General features: G+C 44.7%; 2 protein-coding genes and 1 long non-coding RNA gene across 9 annotated transcripts in view; 1 reads left to right on the top strand and 2 right to left on the bottom strand.

Moving 5' to 3' along the window:
* Window positions 1–14,143, bottom strand: part of HOXB3 (homeobox B3) — a 57,582-nt gene that overhangs the window by 25,479 nt on the left and 17,960 nt on the right. For 3 of the 5 annotated variants that reach the window (XM_005026164.6, XM_072028970.1, XM_072028969.1), the window contains exon 1: window positions 6,299–9,643. The exons of 1 other annotated variant lie outside the window; for it this stretch is intronic. The gene's annotated coding sequence lies outside the window, so the exon portion shown is untranslated. Of the gene's footprint in view, window positions 1–2,877; window positions 3,018–6,298; window positions 9,644–14,143 lie in introns of those variants that run through there. One more of the 5 variants, XM_038168560.2, reaches the window with a different exon arrangement.
* On the bottom strand, window positions 471–3,012 carry HOXB4 (homeobox B4). The gene is made up of 3 exons (XM_005026168.6): window positions 2,878–3,012; window positions 2,348–2,774; window positions 471–1,562 (listed from the first exon to the last, which is right to left on the bottom strand). Exons 1-3 carry the CDS (start codon window positions 2,989–2,991, stop codon window positions 1,246–1,248), a joined length of 858 nt encoding a protein of 285 aa, XP_005026225.2. The 5' UTR covers window positions 2,992–3,012; the 3' UTR covers window positions 471–1,245.
* LOC106019157 (uncharacterized) overlaps window positions 9,685–14,143 on the top strand; it is a 28,533-nt gene continuing 24,074 nt past the window's right edge. For all 3 annotated transcript variants that reach the window (XR_011805212.1, XR_011805213.1, XR_005261181.2), the window contains exons 1-2: window positions 9,685–9,785; window positions 12,995–13,081. This is a non-coding gene — a long non-coding RNA (uncharacterized lncRNA). The remainder of the gene's footprint in view (window positions 9,786–12,994; window positions 13,082–14,143) is intronic.

Genomic DNA, 14,143 nt, shown 5'->3' with positions numbered 1-14,143 from the left:
ATAATTTATATATATCTTTTTCCTAACCAAAACGAAAAGATCCCCCCAAAAAACACACAGGATCAGATTCACAATGAAAAAAAAATTTATTTCCAATTCCGTTTTTTTTTTTTTTTTTTTTTTTGGCTTTTCTCTTCTATTTACATTTAATCTGGACATCACGAAAGACAAAAGGAGGTAATCGAGGCGGCCGGGCAGGCAGGGCAGGATGGCAGCGGGGTCCTCACCAGAACCCCTGTCTCCCCCATTGCTCACCCGAAGAGAGGCGACCCCTCACCGCTCTGTCTGTAATTCACATTCTCAGTACAAAAATGGGCTAGAGAATGGGAGAGGGGCTCTTTCTCCCGCAGGAAACCCTCCTCTCCCCATCATCCGGGGCTGCGAGTCTGAATTCAGGTGCCACTGCTTATCGCCAAGTTTCAAAACTACATACCTTGCTTCCCCCTCTGCCTCGCCCCCCCCCCCCCCCCCCCCCCAAGTCTTACAAGTGAAGTAGTTAACTTGCTGGACTCAAAAATGGCCGGGGGGGGGGTCCTGTCTAAGTGGCCGTTCTTGGTTTTGTTTTTGTTTTTTTTGTCTACCCCCCACTTGACCTAATTTTACATTTTTTCAGCCCCCCCGCCCCCGCACTGCACCATGGCCGGGAGCTGCCCGCGGTCAGTGGAAGGCGCGGAGCAACCGGCTGGTGCTGCTGCGGCTGGGGGCTTTGCTGCTTCTCTCCACCGCAGAGTTGTGCTAAAACTGCGGCTACTTTGGGATGTCTGGATAGAAACTTTCGATTATTGTGGCTGGTAGGCGAAAAAAGAAAAAAGAGAAAAAGGAGGAAGAAAGACGGGGCGGGAGGGTGAGGGGGGGGGAGGGAGGTCCAGTTCGTCTTGAAGAAACTGAGCCTCATTTATTAAAGTGAACGCTGGTTGTCGAGGTAATAGCAGACATAAGGTCCATCCTTTGTACGGGAGAGTAAACATGACAAATGGGGCAGAGCTTGGCGTGATTAAAGATGAAACAAGGATCCATCTTAGCCAAATCTGAAAACTACTATCTGCAGCCTCCTTCTAATGGAAGAGGTGCCCAACAGCACGGTTCTGCTTTGTTGTAGCTGAGTCTCCCTCTGTTCCCCCTATAAATAAAGAGCACCCCTCCTTCCCTCGCTTCTTGTAGCATTAAAAAAGAATATCATGTGTTCCCTACACACACACATAAACTCACACCCACAAGCACACACTTCATCCATACAACGAATAGTTATAGGCTGGTGGCTGGTCCACTGGATCGGACTTGAGAACCTCCTTGTGGGATCTGCAGGCTTGCGGAGGAGGTGGAAGGGTTAGACCTGATCTTGGTATTTGGTAACTTGTGATCTTTTTTCCATTTCATCCTCCTGTTCTGGAACCAGATTTTGATCTGTCGCTCGGAGAGACAGAGGGAGTGGGCGATCTCGACCCTGCGTCTCCGGGTGAGATAACGGTTATAGTGAAATTCCTTCTCCAGCTCCAGAACTTGCTGCCTGGTGTAGGCTGTGCGGGAGCGTTTCGGTTCCCCTCCTGAATAATTGGGGTTTACTGAACAAACACAAAGGAGGAAAAAAAAAAAAAAGCAGAAGAATTACTGAGCGGTTCCTTTAATGTTTCCTTCCCTCCCTATCCCCCCCCCCCCCCCCCCCCAAAAAAAAAAAAAAAAAAGCATTATATATTATTTTGTCGGGGGAAATAAAAATATAGATATATTTAAAAAGCAGCACCACAAACTTAAAAATATACCCTGAGCCTATCTCCAAATCTCCACCTCCATCCTCATTGCTTGACGTGTATTCCTGTCTAAACGTTTTTATAAGGTCCCCTAGACACATTTTCCATGCCCTCTACATATGTATACACTCATATATATACACCACTACTTGAGTATCACTCTATTATCCCCAAATCTTTCAAGTTTTCCCCTACACACATGCACACAGACAAGCACACACACTCCTTTTTATTAAATATCGCACACGAGTGAACACACACACACAAAGAAAAAAAGGAAGAAAAGGAAGGGAAAATAGTAAAAGTTTACTCAACCCGCTACTTAAATACAAATTACGAAAACATAAAACTTAACTTATGAAGATTCAACAGCCATAAAAAAGTAGCCTGCAAGAAATTGGAGGAGGATGGTAACAGAGACTTCAAAGGCACATGGCCAAGCAGAGCAATAAAAATTTATGGAGGATGTAATTATACCGCTCTGCAAACAGGCGATCGTAAATCTCCACGAATGGTTATTTTACAACTGGTGCAATAAGATTTCTACAAGACTTTGAGGTGCTACTTAGTATAAAGCAAAGCCACTTTAGTTCACTTACCCGTGCTTACATGGACTTTTTTCATCCAGGGGTAAACTACCGGCTCTTTGCAAGAGGAATTGGAAGGGCTTTGGTTCAGAGAGTTTTGGCTGCAGGAGGGTGGTGGGCTGGGGGTGACCGGCTCGCAGGGATGGTTTGGCTCAGAGAGGTGGCTTTGCAGTCCGGCAGGAGGATGGACATGACCCCGGGGGGATAACACCGCTGCTTGGTGGCCGGAGCTCTGACAGGACGAGTAGAGCTGCTCGTTGCAGGCTGACCGCGGCTGGTACATCGCTTCATGTTGGAAAGTGCTCTCTCGCCTCTGGCTGCTGTAATATTCCGGCGAGTGATTGGGAAGGTAATCGCTGTGGGAATACTCTTCACAGGGTGGGAACTTGGGGTCCACATAGTTGGAGTTGATCAAAAACGAGCTCATGGCCATTAATTTCTTAGAATTGCACACACGCAAAAAAAAATATATATATATCCTAAAATTTATTCCTGTCCCCCCCTTTACTCGTTTTCCTGTTTCGTGAAACCCTCCTACTTACTGTCAAGTGAACAAAGTTGGAGTCCATGTGACAGCACGGGCCAATGGCGATGTGGCCTGCGATCCCCGGATAAGGAAATCTGCCCAGCACGGGCTCTCCCGGGGCCCGGAGCATCCCCGGGGAGGCGGCCGGGGGCGCCCGCTCCCCTCCGGCTGCCCCGGCCCCGGCCCCGGCGCCGCCGGGCCCCGTCAGCCCCCGCCAGCCCCGGACTCGGCAGCGCCCCGCGGGCGAGAACCGACCCCCCCGGCCCACACCCCTCGGGGGTGTGTCCTGGCTCGGGGCGGGGGTGGCCGAGGGAAGGGGGTGGAAAACAAACAAAAAAAAATTACCCCAAAAGAAAAAAAAATAAGAGAGAGAGGGGGCAAAAGTATTTTCAAATGTTTGGGGGCTACCGCTCACAAGCGCTGCCCCAGCACATGATCCATGGAGGTCCCTCCGGGTGGTGCTTGCATCTCATTCCTTGCTAAGGTGATGCGGGAAGGGACATTGCGCCCCGAGCCTGGCAGAGATGAATAGGGCTTGTTTGGAATCGATAGGAAATTCATCAGCTAATTCGGAGTACCCACTCTCCTAAATCACATTTAACTCTGGTACAAGATTGACCGTTTCCCACGCACCGATGGAAAAGGAGCCCGTTCTCCAAGCAAGAAATCAAGGACTTGATGAACAATTACAAAAGACAGCTAACCTAAGTCCTAATGCATCTTCGCCTCGCCCTTCTTGTAATAAGACGCGTTAAAGGACAGAGCAAATCAGCAGCCTTTCAAAAGCCGCCCCTAAATCCTCAGTTTCGTGTTTAAATCTGAAACACGCAATAAGCTCGTCACAAGAAGCAGGAAGGATAGCAGTAGGTTTTGTTTGTTTGTTTGTTATTCGGCGTCAGTTCTGAGATTACACAAACTAAAGCAGTAGTGGGAATCTCGTAGTTCAAATCGCAGTAATAACGCCCCAGCTCCCCCTCCCCTTTCCCCCCCCTTCTGCCTTTGCAACTCAGATTTGATCTGGAAGTGATGATAAAGTTTATCACAGGAGCTCTGGAGTTGAGCTAAGGTCAAATCCAAAGTATTTATTTTCAGCCATAAAACTACTTTCTGGTTAAGACCTTGTTTTCACCCTTTTATTTAGTGCTCTGGGGGTGGGGGTAGCTTTTTTTTAATGCCTTCTGGGATTGTGACCTGTAGTGTTTGTGTCAACTACATATTCCCCTAGATACGAATTTGTGACCCAACTTCCTTTACACAAATTCGGATCTACAGGGTACATATAGAAGACAGATGCATCCTCTTTGGTCAGAGATCTTCTACTTCGCCTACTGTCATAATTATCTTCCGGGGAAGGGGGGAGGGAGAAAGGTTAAAGTTTCATAACTCGAGAGATCAAGAATTAATCTATAGATACAGATGGTTAAAAGATTCACTCTTCAGAGGAAAGACAATTAATTGAAGCCTTAACTCACTATCCGAATAGCTGATACTGATTAAGAAATCTAGAACTTTTCTACCTTCTCATCTGTATTTTATACACTAATTTACCGCTTTGCAACAAAAAAATAATAATTTGGACTATGTAAGTATAGACACACAATGAGTCTCGAATACAAATAATCTTACTTTAAAATTTAAATGACATAGCTCCGTCCCCTTCAGCCCAGATACCCTCGTAATTATTCTCTGATACTCAGTACAAATATTTCATCCATTTTTCGTTCTTGGAGGTCAAACAAGGTTTTGGGCTGTGTGCGTGTTTGGATAGATTACACACACACACACACACAAAAAAAAAAGGATGAAAAGAAATACAGAATGTAAAGGCAGATGGGACGACAGTTTTTTTTTTTTTTAATGACAGGCAATTCTTTTTACAACCCGAGAAAAAGATCAAAGGCGTTTCATTTCCGAAAAAGGATATAAAGCAATAAAATATTCATACTGTCTAGGTAATGAAGCTTCATTTGGAACTAATGAGGGTAGCATCATGTTGAGATTTCGTTTAAAATTACAGTTGCCGAAGAGATTAAAAGTATAGCATGCTTCCCCTTTTTAATATTTTTTTCATATTTCAAAAGGGAGAGAATATTTTCAGTCAACTATCGCCCGAATTAATTGCAGTTAAATGCCGTAGAGGTACTATCGGAGAAACGCTACGTTTGTCCTAAAGCTATATATATATATTTATTTATTTTTTTACTAAAAACACTTTTTTCCTCTCCACTACGAAAAACATCTGAAATATATTTCAAAAATACCCCAATTTTTTCAAAAACCCAATTACGACCAAGAATCAGTGTTCCGTAGTATTTATGGGACACATGATGCTCTAATATTTTTCAGGTACTTTAAGGTGAATAATCGGTTTTCTTGGTAAAACATATAATTCCCAGATAAACGAACCCGTATTTTAAGAACTAAGTACAAACATGTACGGGACAATCCCAAACCATTTCACACACGCACACGCAAACAAAACGGGTTTCGATCAAAAGAAGCAGAGGAAATTGATTTTTGTGCAATGCAGAGAGTTTCCAACCTCCTCAAACACATCAGCACATACACTTTGCTGGGGAGCAGGTAGCAACTCTAAAATTTACCTTCCCCTCTAAAACCTGTCTTAAAAGTAAGAAGCCAAATCAAATATCCTTGTACAGCTCGTAGATGGTTGCCATAAAATAATTCTGTAGAACAAATCCCATTTGAGTTCATTTTCTCTTAAATTTTATTCATCATTTCCAATTCCTCTCTGATTTATTTTATTTTATTTCGTTGCAGCCAGTACCGTAGCGATCTCTTAACCGCGGATAGAAGCCTGAATAGAAATAACTAGGCCTTTTCCGTATTTTAACCCCCTCCCACACTCTTAAAAAAAAATAATCCGCTTTAATTTTCCTTTCCCATGACAAAATGGGTTTGGCGCTAGCAAACCAGCACCCCTAGCGTCTACCAGAAATGTTCTCCCCACACACCTCCAAGAAATCTCACACTCGCCACTTGTGATCCAAAATTAAAAAGACACCCCTCGCCCCCCCGCACACCTTTCTCCCTTTCGCCGCGAAACCGCCCCACGTTGCGGAAGTTTCTCACGGCAGATTTCGCTTGGGCTCTTTACCATTTCAAAGCAGACTCAGCCGGGGGGGCTGGTGGTGTTCCCCAGCCCCCCCCCCCGACCTGCTACCCCACAAAGGAGGCGGGGGGAGACCCCCAGCCCTCCCCAAAAGCCTCCCGAAGGCACCTGCCAGCGCAGGGGGTTATTAGACCTCTCCCGCTCCTTACAAATGCACTCCTGCAGCTGAGCGGTTCTTTTGTCACTTCTCCTTCTTCTACCCCCGAAGAGGGGGCACTAAGTGGGGGTTGCCCCCCGGTGGGTGCGGGCCCCCGCTCCCAGCCCGGCCGCACCGCCCAGGTGTAACGCCGCCGGCAGTACCTACCTTGGCCAAACGTGGGGTCTTTCCTCTGAGTAATCCCCGAGGGTGTTAGGACGCTCCCTCAAAAGTTGGTAAGGCTTTGCAGGCGGAATCAGACCGAAATCCCCTAAAACCTCGCTCCCCCCCCCCCCCCCCAGAACCCCGACCCGATCCAGCCTGGGCTATTCTGGTCTCTCTCCCCCGTGTTGCCTTTTCAATGAGATTATTTCTCGATAAGAACACTAATATCTCTCTCTCTTCTTCTTCTTCTTCTTCTTCCTCTTTTTTTTTTTTTTTCGGTCGGGTTTGTTGGTGCCCCCTCCCCCCGCCCCCACTATACACCACTATTGTCCCCGCAGGCGAGCGGAACTGCTCCTGGCAGCGCCAGGAGGCCCTCTGAGCATTTTGGGGTGGGAAACCCGCAAGTTTTGGTATTAATCTCATAGTTTGTCAGTCTTTGTTAAACAGCGAGGCGTGTCCGCAGCGCGGCGGCCGCCGAGAGCCGCACTGACCCGCGGTTCACCCCGCGCCGCTCCGCGCCCCCGCTCAGCGCATCCCGGCCCGGCCCAGCCCAGCCCCGCGCCGCTCCGCGCACGGCTCCGCGCTCCCCTGTCCGCGCGCTGCCCGCGCCTTCTGGCTCGGGCTGGGTTTAGGTATTTTTCGGGGTCTGTTCCCCCCGCAGAGTCAGTTGCCTGTTGTCTCCCTCCCCTCTGGGGAGCGCAGCCCTCGGCTTCGTGCCTTACGCCGGTCTCTCGCCCGAGGAGCTTCCCTAGCGCCCGACTTTTCCCATCCCGCACCCGGGGTGTGCGGTGCGCCGAGCAGGGTGAGGGGGAATCAGCCCACACCTGCTTTGCAATGGGAACACCAACATTTAAGCCGTGCGTGTTTCCCAGTCATCCTCGTGTATCTTTCTATTACTAACGATGCTTCGTTGTTACCAATTATGATTGTGATTTCACTAATGGTGTGCAACATTTAAAACTCGTGAAGGGACGGGGGTTAATGCCGTGTGCGCGGGGGAGCGGGGCTCCTCTGCGAGGAGCTGGCGGCAGTTCACCCTTTATATCTGCATTTACACCGCCAGTTCCAACCCCGTGTTTCTCCCCGTGATAAAGAGGTCATTTGAAAAGTAAATCGGGATTTAAAAGCACGTTCAGATGATTGTCTGGCAGGGAAGAAAAAAAAATGAAGAAGGAAAACTCACTCTGAATTGTGTTTGCAGCGCCTGTCTGGCACTTAGAGACCCTCACCCCCGGGCCAGACCGAGTCTGTCCAGAGCAAAGGAGACAAATTAGAAATATTCTTGAAAACGATACCTTTAATTTCCTTCCTCTCTACTCCCCTCCTTTCCTCTCTCTCTCTCTTTACATCCCTCCAAACGAACCCACTTCAAAAGAACACGCAGACTCGTATTCCTAAATTGAAAGTTAAACGTTATGATGTAGGAGTGAATATTACAAGGAAAGTTGGGAGGTGTTTTTTATTGCCGTGAAATTATACCTGCTTGTTTTAATATTCCGAAAACAAATGGCTTTTACTATCCATTACCTGTTCTATAAACCTGAAGTAGAAATGACTGTTCTAGAGAGATAAGTATAGTAATTACAAGGGCGAAGAGATGGATTACCCAAGTTGCAACTAAACGGTAGCCCTTATATAGTGATATTTTATAAATACCAAGCAAATTCATGGCAATTAATTAAACCCGAGCCTTATCACGCGAAACAAAACGCTTTACGTTCTCTTGAATTTCACCTACTCTACGAATATATCGGCATCGGGAAAGCAAATGGATTTTCCAGAACGCCTTTCCCAGGGCTGTAATATTCTCCCTTTCTCTTCCAAGAAAAATGACTCTTGTTATAAGTATTTAGTCACTGAAAATATTTAAAAGCCAAGGGGGTGTGGGGGGGAAACAAATTTGCAGGGCTTTTTTTTTTTTTTTTTTTTTTTTTTCCGCAAGAGTTTGTCTTGCTTCGACTGTTTGCTTAAGAAGCTATTGAAAAGACCTTCCCCAGTCCCAGTGCAAATAATATTTAGAGTTTGGAGGGTTCAAAGTCTGGCAGTGTAGAAATAACTTTGAAATGCCAAGGGAAATATTTATTATATCAGTTCATTAAACTGTTGCAATGACCAGAGTGGAGTCACATTTCCAGGAAGAAATATAAAACATTTCATTCAAATTCCGACAGAAAGTGTGCTGCAAAACAAAATTAGCTACTTTAACTGGACCAAGTGACGAAATTTAAAGATTTTAACACAGAAGTTAAAGCCATCAGTCCATTGATTTCGCCTATATATCATTACTATAGATTTAATGTTATTAAGGTAGAAATCCAAACAGTAAAGCTTGGACTTTTTTTTTTTTTTTTTTTTTTTTCCATGAGCATTGCACTCATACCGACTACATATTAAAAAATGTGTGGCGCTTGGTCTTGGAAGCCCGGGGGAGGAGGGATACAGGCACCTTTCCAAGTATTTTGGAAATGCTTCCAAAGAAAAATGTTAGAACACATTTTCACCAAACGTGTCAGATTTTTTTTTTTTTTTCTGTATAATTTAAGGCCTCTCCAAACAAAATTGACTCTGGAATGAAAATTATTTTTTAACTGCTCGTGTTAATATCCTATGGGGACCTCCACGTAATTGGATTTAATAAATGTATTTCCCCTTATATTCTGTTAATTTGACTCCAAATAGCGTTTCAGGGGCTATCTTAGAAAAATACTAAGAAGAAGCTTGACGTTTCCTCACTGGAGACCCAAATCAATCTACCTTATTTTCTACCAGCATCCCACCCCAAACCCTGCAGATCTCTTTCCTGCCTCTCCAGCTTGCAGCTGAAGGTCTCTCCTACCTCTCTATCATATTCTCCTATCTCTGCCCATAAGCAGAGACTCTTCCTCCAACCTCGTCCCCCTCCCTGCTTGCTTTCTTCTTTCTTTCTTTCTTTCTTTCTTTCTTTCTTTCTTTCTTTCTTTCTTTCTTTCTTTCTTTCTTTCTTTCTTTCTTTCTTTCTTTCTTTCTTTCTTTCTTTCTTTCTTTCTTTCTTTCTTTCTTTTTTTTTTTTTTCACACTGACATCAGTCTATCAGGGTTACACACAAGACTGAGTCACGCACAGCGTAAACTTTTGACCCTCAACTTTTTGACCCCTCGAGCTATAATGCTGTACTAACAAGACCCCCAAGACCAGAGTTACCTTATACGTCTCTACAAACCGATGGCCCATCGTTTTCCCTATTTTATTTATTTTGTTTCGTGAATTCTCTTTCCAGGGGGGAACAAATATTAAAAAATTTCAGAGTTCTGCAAACTATTTAGATCTTTATCTCCAGATACCCCAGTGCTACCTTAAACAGCTGGAATTCTCCCCCCCCCCCCCCCCCCCCCCCCCCACTCCCCCTCCCTTTCCATTTTTTTAGAAGAACAGGAGAAAAAAATATCCCCTTAGCCACAGCTGGATTCACCTCGCCATGAATTGTTTTTCTTGCATTTGGCATTTCAGCTAGGTGAGTTGTAACTGCAGTAAATAGCCTGGATGGTTTTGGTTTGTTTTGTTTCGTTTTGGTTTGGTCTGGTGGGGAAAGAAAGGGGATGCTGCTGTGATTATTTTTGGAGCACCGGAGTGCTCGAGGACGAGCAGCGCCGTGGCCGCCCGAAGGGAGCCGGAGGCCGGCGGGAAGCGGCGGCGCTGCCGCTCCCGGCCTGGCCCGGCCGGGCCCGGCCCGGCCCGACCCGGTGGCGCCGAGCGAGCCCCGATCCGGCCTCGGCCCTCCTGGCAGTGAACTTGGTCTGAAGCGAGCTCTGCTGGCTGCTTGGGGACGTTACAGGCGAGGCGCTTACACCAAATCCGCCGTCCCGGGTTGGCCTTTCGCCCCGCTCTGCTCAGTCCCTGGGCTCCCACCCATGCCGGTTGTACAGAACATCCCTGCCTAAACAGACCCGTGATTTGCCACCGAGCAAACCTCCTCTTCACAAATCCTAACGCGGTAATTTGTTTTGACTTGAAGGGTATATATGTATGTATATATATATACGTACACATACATACACATGTTAAAAAGAGATAAATCAAAAGGGAAAAAAGCCTCATACAAGTCTTATTCTTTCAACGCTCGCTGTCAAAATAGTTTCTTTTTAAAGCTATTTAGGGTAACAGAACACGGAAAAACTACGCAGGGTAGACACCTCTCAAGTTAAGTTATCAGCCTCTTTCCAAATATCATTTATTTAAGTTTAGGACAGAAAATGTGGGGGGAAATCAGCTCAGATACTGAAATAGTCACGGCCTGAAAGAAAATTTCATTCTTAAATCCATTCTAGGAATGGGAAGAGACTCCCAAAGGAGGAGCCAAACCCCATAGAAGTCCTCTTCATGTTCCCTACTTACAGAAAGACCTTTATCAATAGGGGGAAATAAAGAACAATTTCTCAGACTGAAATTCAGCAGCGAGGGAGAGAAAGGGATTTGGGAAGTGGACCTGGAGGGAAGGGACTGTCTTTCCCTTCTTGGGGAGGTCATGGCATGTGTGTAGAGTGGAGTAGTTTCAAGGGCTTTAAATAGAATGAAATACAAGAATTACAGCCCGAAGAGTGCAATTTCTAGACCCTGCCGCCAACACATCCCCACCAAGGCAAATAAGGAACCACAGCCTTCCAACCTTCATCTCTGTGGCCAAAGGGGGGAGAAGGAGAGGGAAGGGAATAGTAAAGGAGATCCCTTTAGCTTCTCAAAAACATAATCACCACGTTACAGTAGTGTGTCCGTATTGGAGCAATATGAACCACATCCATTCTTTCTGCAGCCCTCCTCTTACTGTGAGTCACCAACACACACAGGCAGTGGGACTTGGCAAATTGAGAGAGTGAGGGAGGGGGAGAGGGTGAGGGTGAGAGAGGAGAAAGAAATAGAGAAAGAAAGAGAGAGAGAGAGAGAAGGAAAGAAGGAAAGAAAGAAGGAAAGAAGGAAAGAAGGAAAGAAGGAAAGAAGGAAAGAAGGAAAGAAGGAAGGAAAGAAGGAAAGAAGGAAGGAAGGAAGGAAGGAAGGAAGGAAGGAAGGAAGGAAGGAAGGAAGGAAGGAAGGAAGGAAGGAAGGAAGGAAGGAAGGAAGGAAGGAAGGAAGGAAAGAAAGAAAGAAAGAAAGAAAGAAAGAAAGAAAGAAAGAAAGAAAGAAAGAAAGAAAGAAAGAAAGAAAGAAAGAAAGAAAGAAAGAAAGAAAGAAAGAAAGAAAGAAAGAAAGAAAGAAAGAAAGAAAGAAAGAAAGAAAGAAAGAAAGAAAGAAAGATGTGGAGCTCATGTTTTCCTTAAAAAGGTGACCCAGCAGACCCTGGGGTCTGTGTGAGCAAGAAGTGTTTTGTTGTGATCTGATGTTCACCCTCTCCTCTGAGAGAGGAGCTGGGGCTGTACAAGTCTGCTGACCTCGGAATGATCCCTCCTGCCTATGAATTATTGATGAGATATGAGCTCTGATTTCTCCTTTCAGTATGCAAACCCCATTATACTGTTAAAATGGCGATTTAATCGTTTAGAATAGCTTCGCTTTTTTCCAACTCATTTGTGCCCCTTCCTTTTCATTTAATTCTCTTAATTAAATCCTTTAACAGATTTTAATCACTTTTTGTTGAATAAAATAAGACATCATACACATCTGTAACTAGGTTACCTTGGCAAAGTTTGTTTTTGGTGGAGTTTCTTTGTTTTGGTTTTGCTTCTAATTTGACCTGCATGGTTTCTTGTTTGAATTTTTAAAACCTTGGTGTAAGTAAATTTTATTTTGTGTCTTGCCATACACAGAGAGCAAAGAAGGCCTGAAAGTCACAAATATTTTAAGTAATAAAACAAAAAGTGCTAAAAACAAATAAACCATGACATTCAAGATGGCCTGACAATGACATTGTAACATTGAGCTGGCTTTTACATTGAAGTGCTCGTCAAACCTCCCTGTGCCAGTCACTAACACACAAAAACATTTTCCCCCATTTATTGCAGAATAAACCTGGGAACAAAATGGGTATTTTACAGGTGAAATTTCATCTTTTTCATTCCTGAGCACAGCTGCCCCTCAGCAACAGCCTGGGCATTAGGGTTCCTCACTTGCCCTGGCACAAGGCCCTGGGGACAGAGCACAGCCTGTGCATGCCCCAAAAGTAAAGGACTTTGTAATTAATACAGATGTTCAGCTCGGCTCTTTCAGTCTGCAGAGCCCGTGGTGGCTCTTGGGTGAGAAATTACTGCTTTGGGGTTTGGCTTTCCCCCCACCCCCCAAAGAATTAGAGAAGCTTAGGCACTGTTTACTAAATGAAATGGGAAACCTCCAGGGAAGAAGAAAGGCTAAAGAGACATGTCAAAGAAAAGAAAAAAAAAAAAAAAAGAGGCAAATGTGAACATGGTTGTATCCGTTTTTAATAAGCCAAGGACTCCCAAGCTGCTGTGGCACAGGTGAGCTGATGAGGAGGCTCCTCAAGTCTTTGGGAGACTTTGCACATTTGATGCCAACAGACCCAATCTACCCAGGCCACCATCAGACTCAGTTTTGGAATGGTGGTAAATTAGAGGTTTTCCCAGTAAACACACAGAGTAATCATAGAAAGATCTGCACAACTGCAGCTTTTAAAAAAGAAACTCTATTTTCCTTCCTAAGCAGTAGCCATTTCCAAGATATCCTCCATAGTTATATACCCTGTATTAAGGCATTTTGTATTTATTCTTTCTTCTACAGCTACAGAAGAAGTAATTGTCCAAAGTCTGAAGTATACCATTAATGTGAGAGAAATGATACAAAGGAAAATCTCCGCCTACCTGCACGGTCAGAGCTCCTTTTTCCTGTTTATCTTCCTTATACTTCCTTTTCACCAGCAACAGGGAGATTTTTTTATTTTTTTTTTCTTTAAAAGATGGGGGGAAGCCTGTGCTAAGTCTGTGATTCCTTTCAGGCTGTAAAATGGTAGCCAGTTATACTTCCCCATGCCTCACAGGAAGCTGAAGTTTAACAGACACACACAAAACACCCCATCTTGATAAAAAAAAAAAAAAAAAAAAAAAAAAAAGTGTGCTACATGATGCAGGTAGAAAGCAGAGCTCGTGAACAGAGAGGACAAGGTTTCATGTGAGTAGTGAGAAGGGGGAGGATGATATCACTATGCCAGCAATAAAATCCAAGTCTTTTGCTGCAACATAGGCCTGGTGCCATCCCTGTGTTCAGGCAGCTAAAATGAAGGGAGTGGAACAGGATTGCTACTGGCATTATACGTTGTGACCCAAACAGACATCTCCTCCTTGCTGCAATGTCCTGTAGCTAAACTGCATTTCAAATTCCCTTTGGTCTGGCTATCTTGGTCTGTTTTTCCCTTGAAATAGCATGTTGTATACACCAGGTGATTAGAAATGGTGATACTTGAGAGAAAAACATTGTTCCTAGTGTCATCTGGACTGGATTTGGAAGGAAAGTTTGCTTGCGACTATATAAGAGACAAATCCTTTGAGTGGGGATGTGGGCATTGGACTTTAATGCATATGATGTATAAGGGAGATGTGGATGGATGGACAATTATATGGATACATGGATGGATGAATTTTGGAAACACAGTGTTTGTGAGTAAGTATGCATTGAACGTATCGTTACATTTTCAGATATATATTTAGGAGAGGAGGTATGTCACTTTTCCTGCCAAAATCACTAGTTATCATATGAATTAGTCAAAATTATTTCTAGTTACCAGTACAAATCAGAAGGTTTAAGAATTACTAGGCCCACCACTTGGTCTAATCCCCAAACAATAACACACTTACCACAATAAACCTTTTCTTCCAAGTGCTTCTAACGCCATGTAGACAAAATGTCTGTAGCCTGTCATGTCTGTGTGTCTAA

This window comes from Anas platyrhynchos, chromosome 28 (assembly GCF_047663525.1).
Source record: "Anas platyrhynchos isolate ZD024472 breed Pekin duck chromosome 28, IASCAAS_PekinDuck_T2T, whole genome shotgun sequence".
Classification (NCBI taxonomy): domain Eukaryota; kingdom Metazoa; phylum Chordata; class Aves; order Anseriformes; family Anatidae; genus Anas; species Anas platyrhynchos.
The sequence above is the reverse complement of the archived record's forward strand: the minus strand, read 5'-3'. Positions and strand labels throughout refer to the sequence as shown.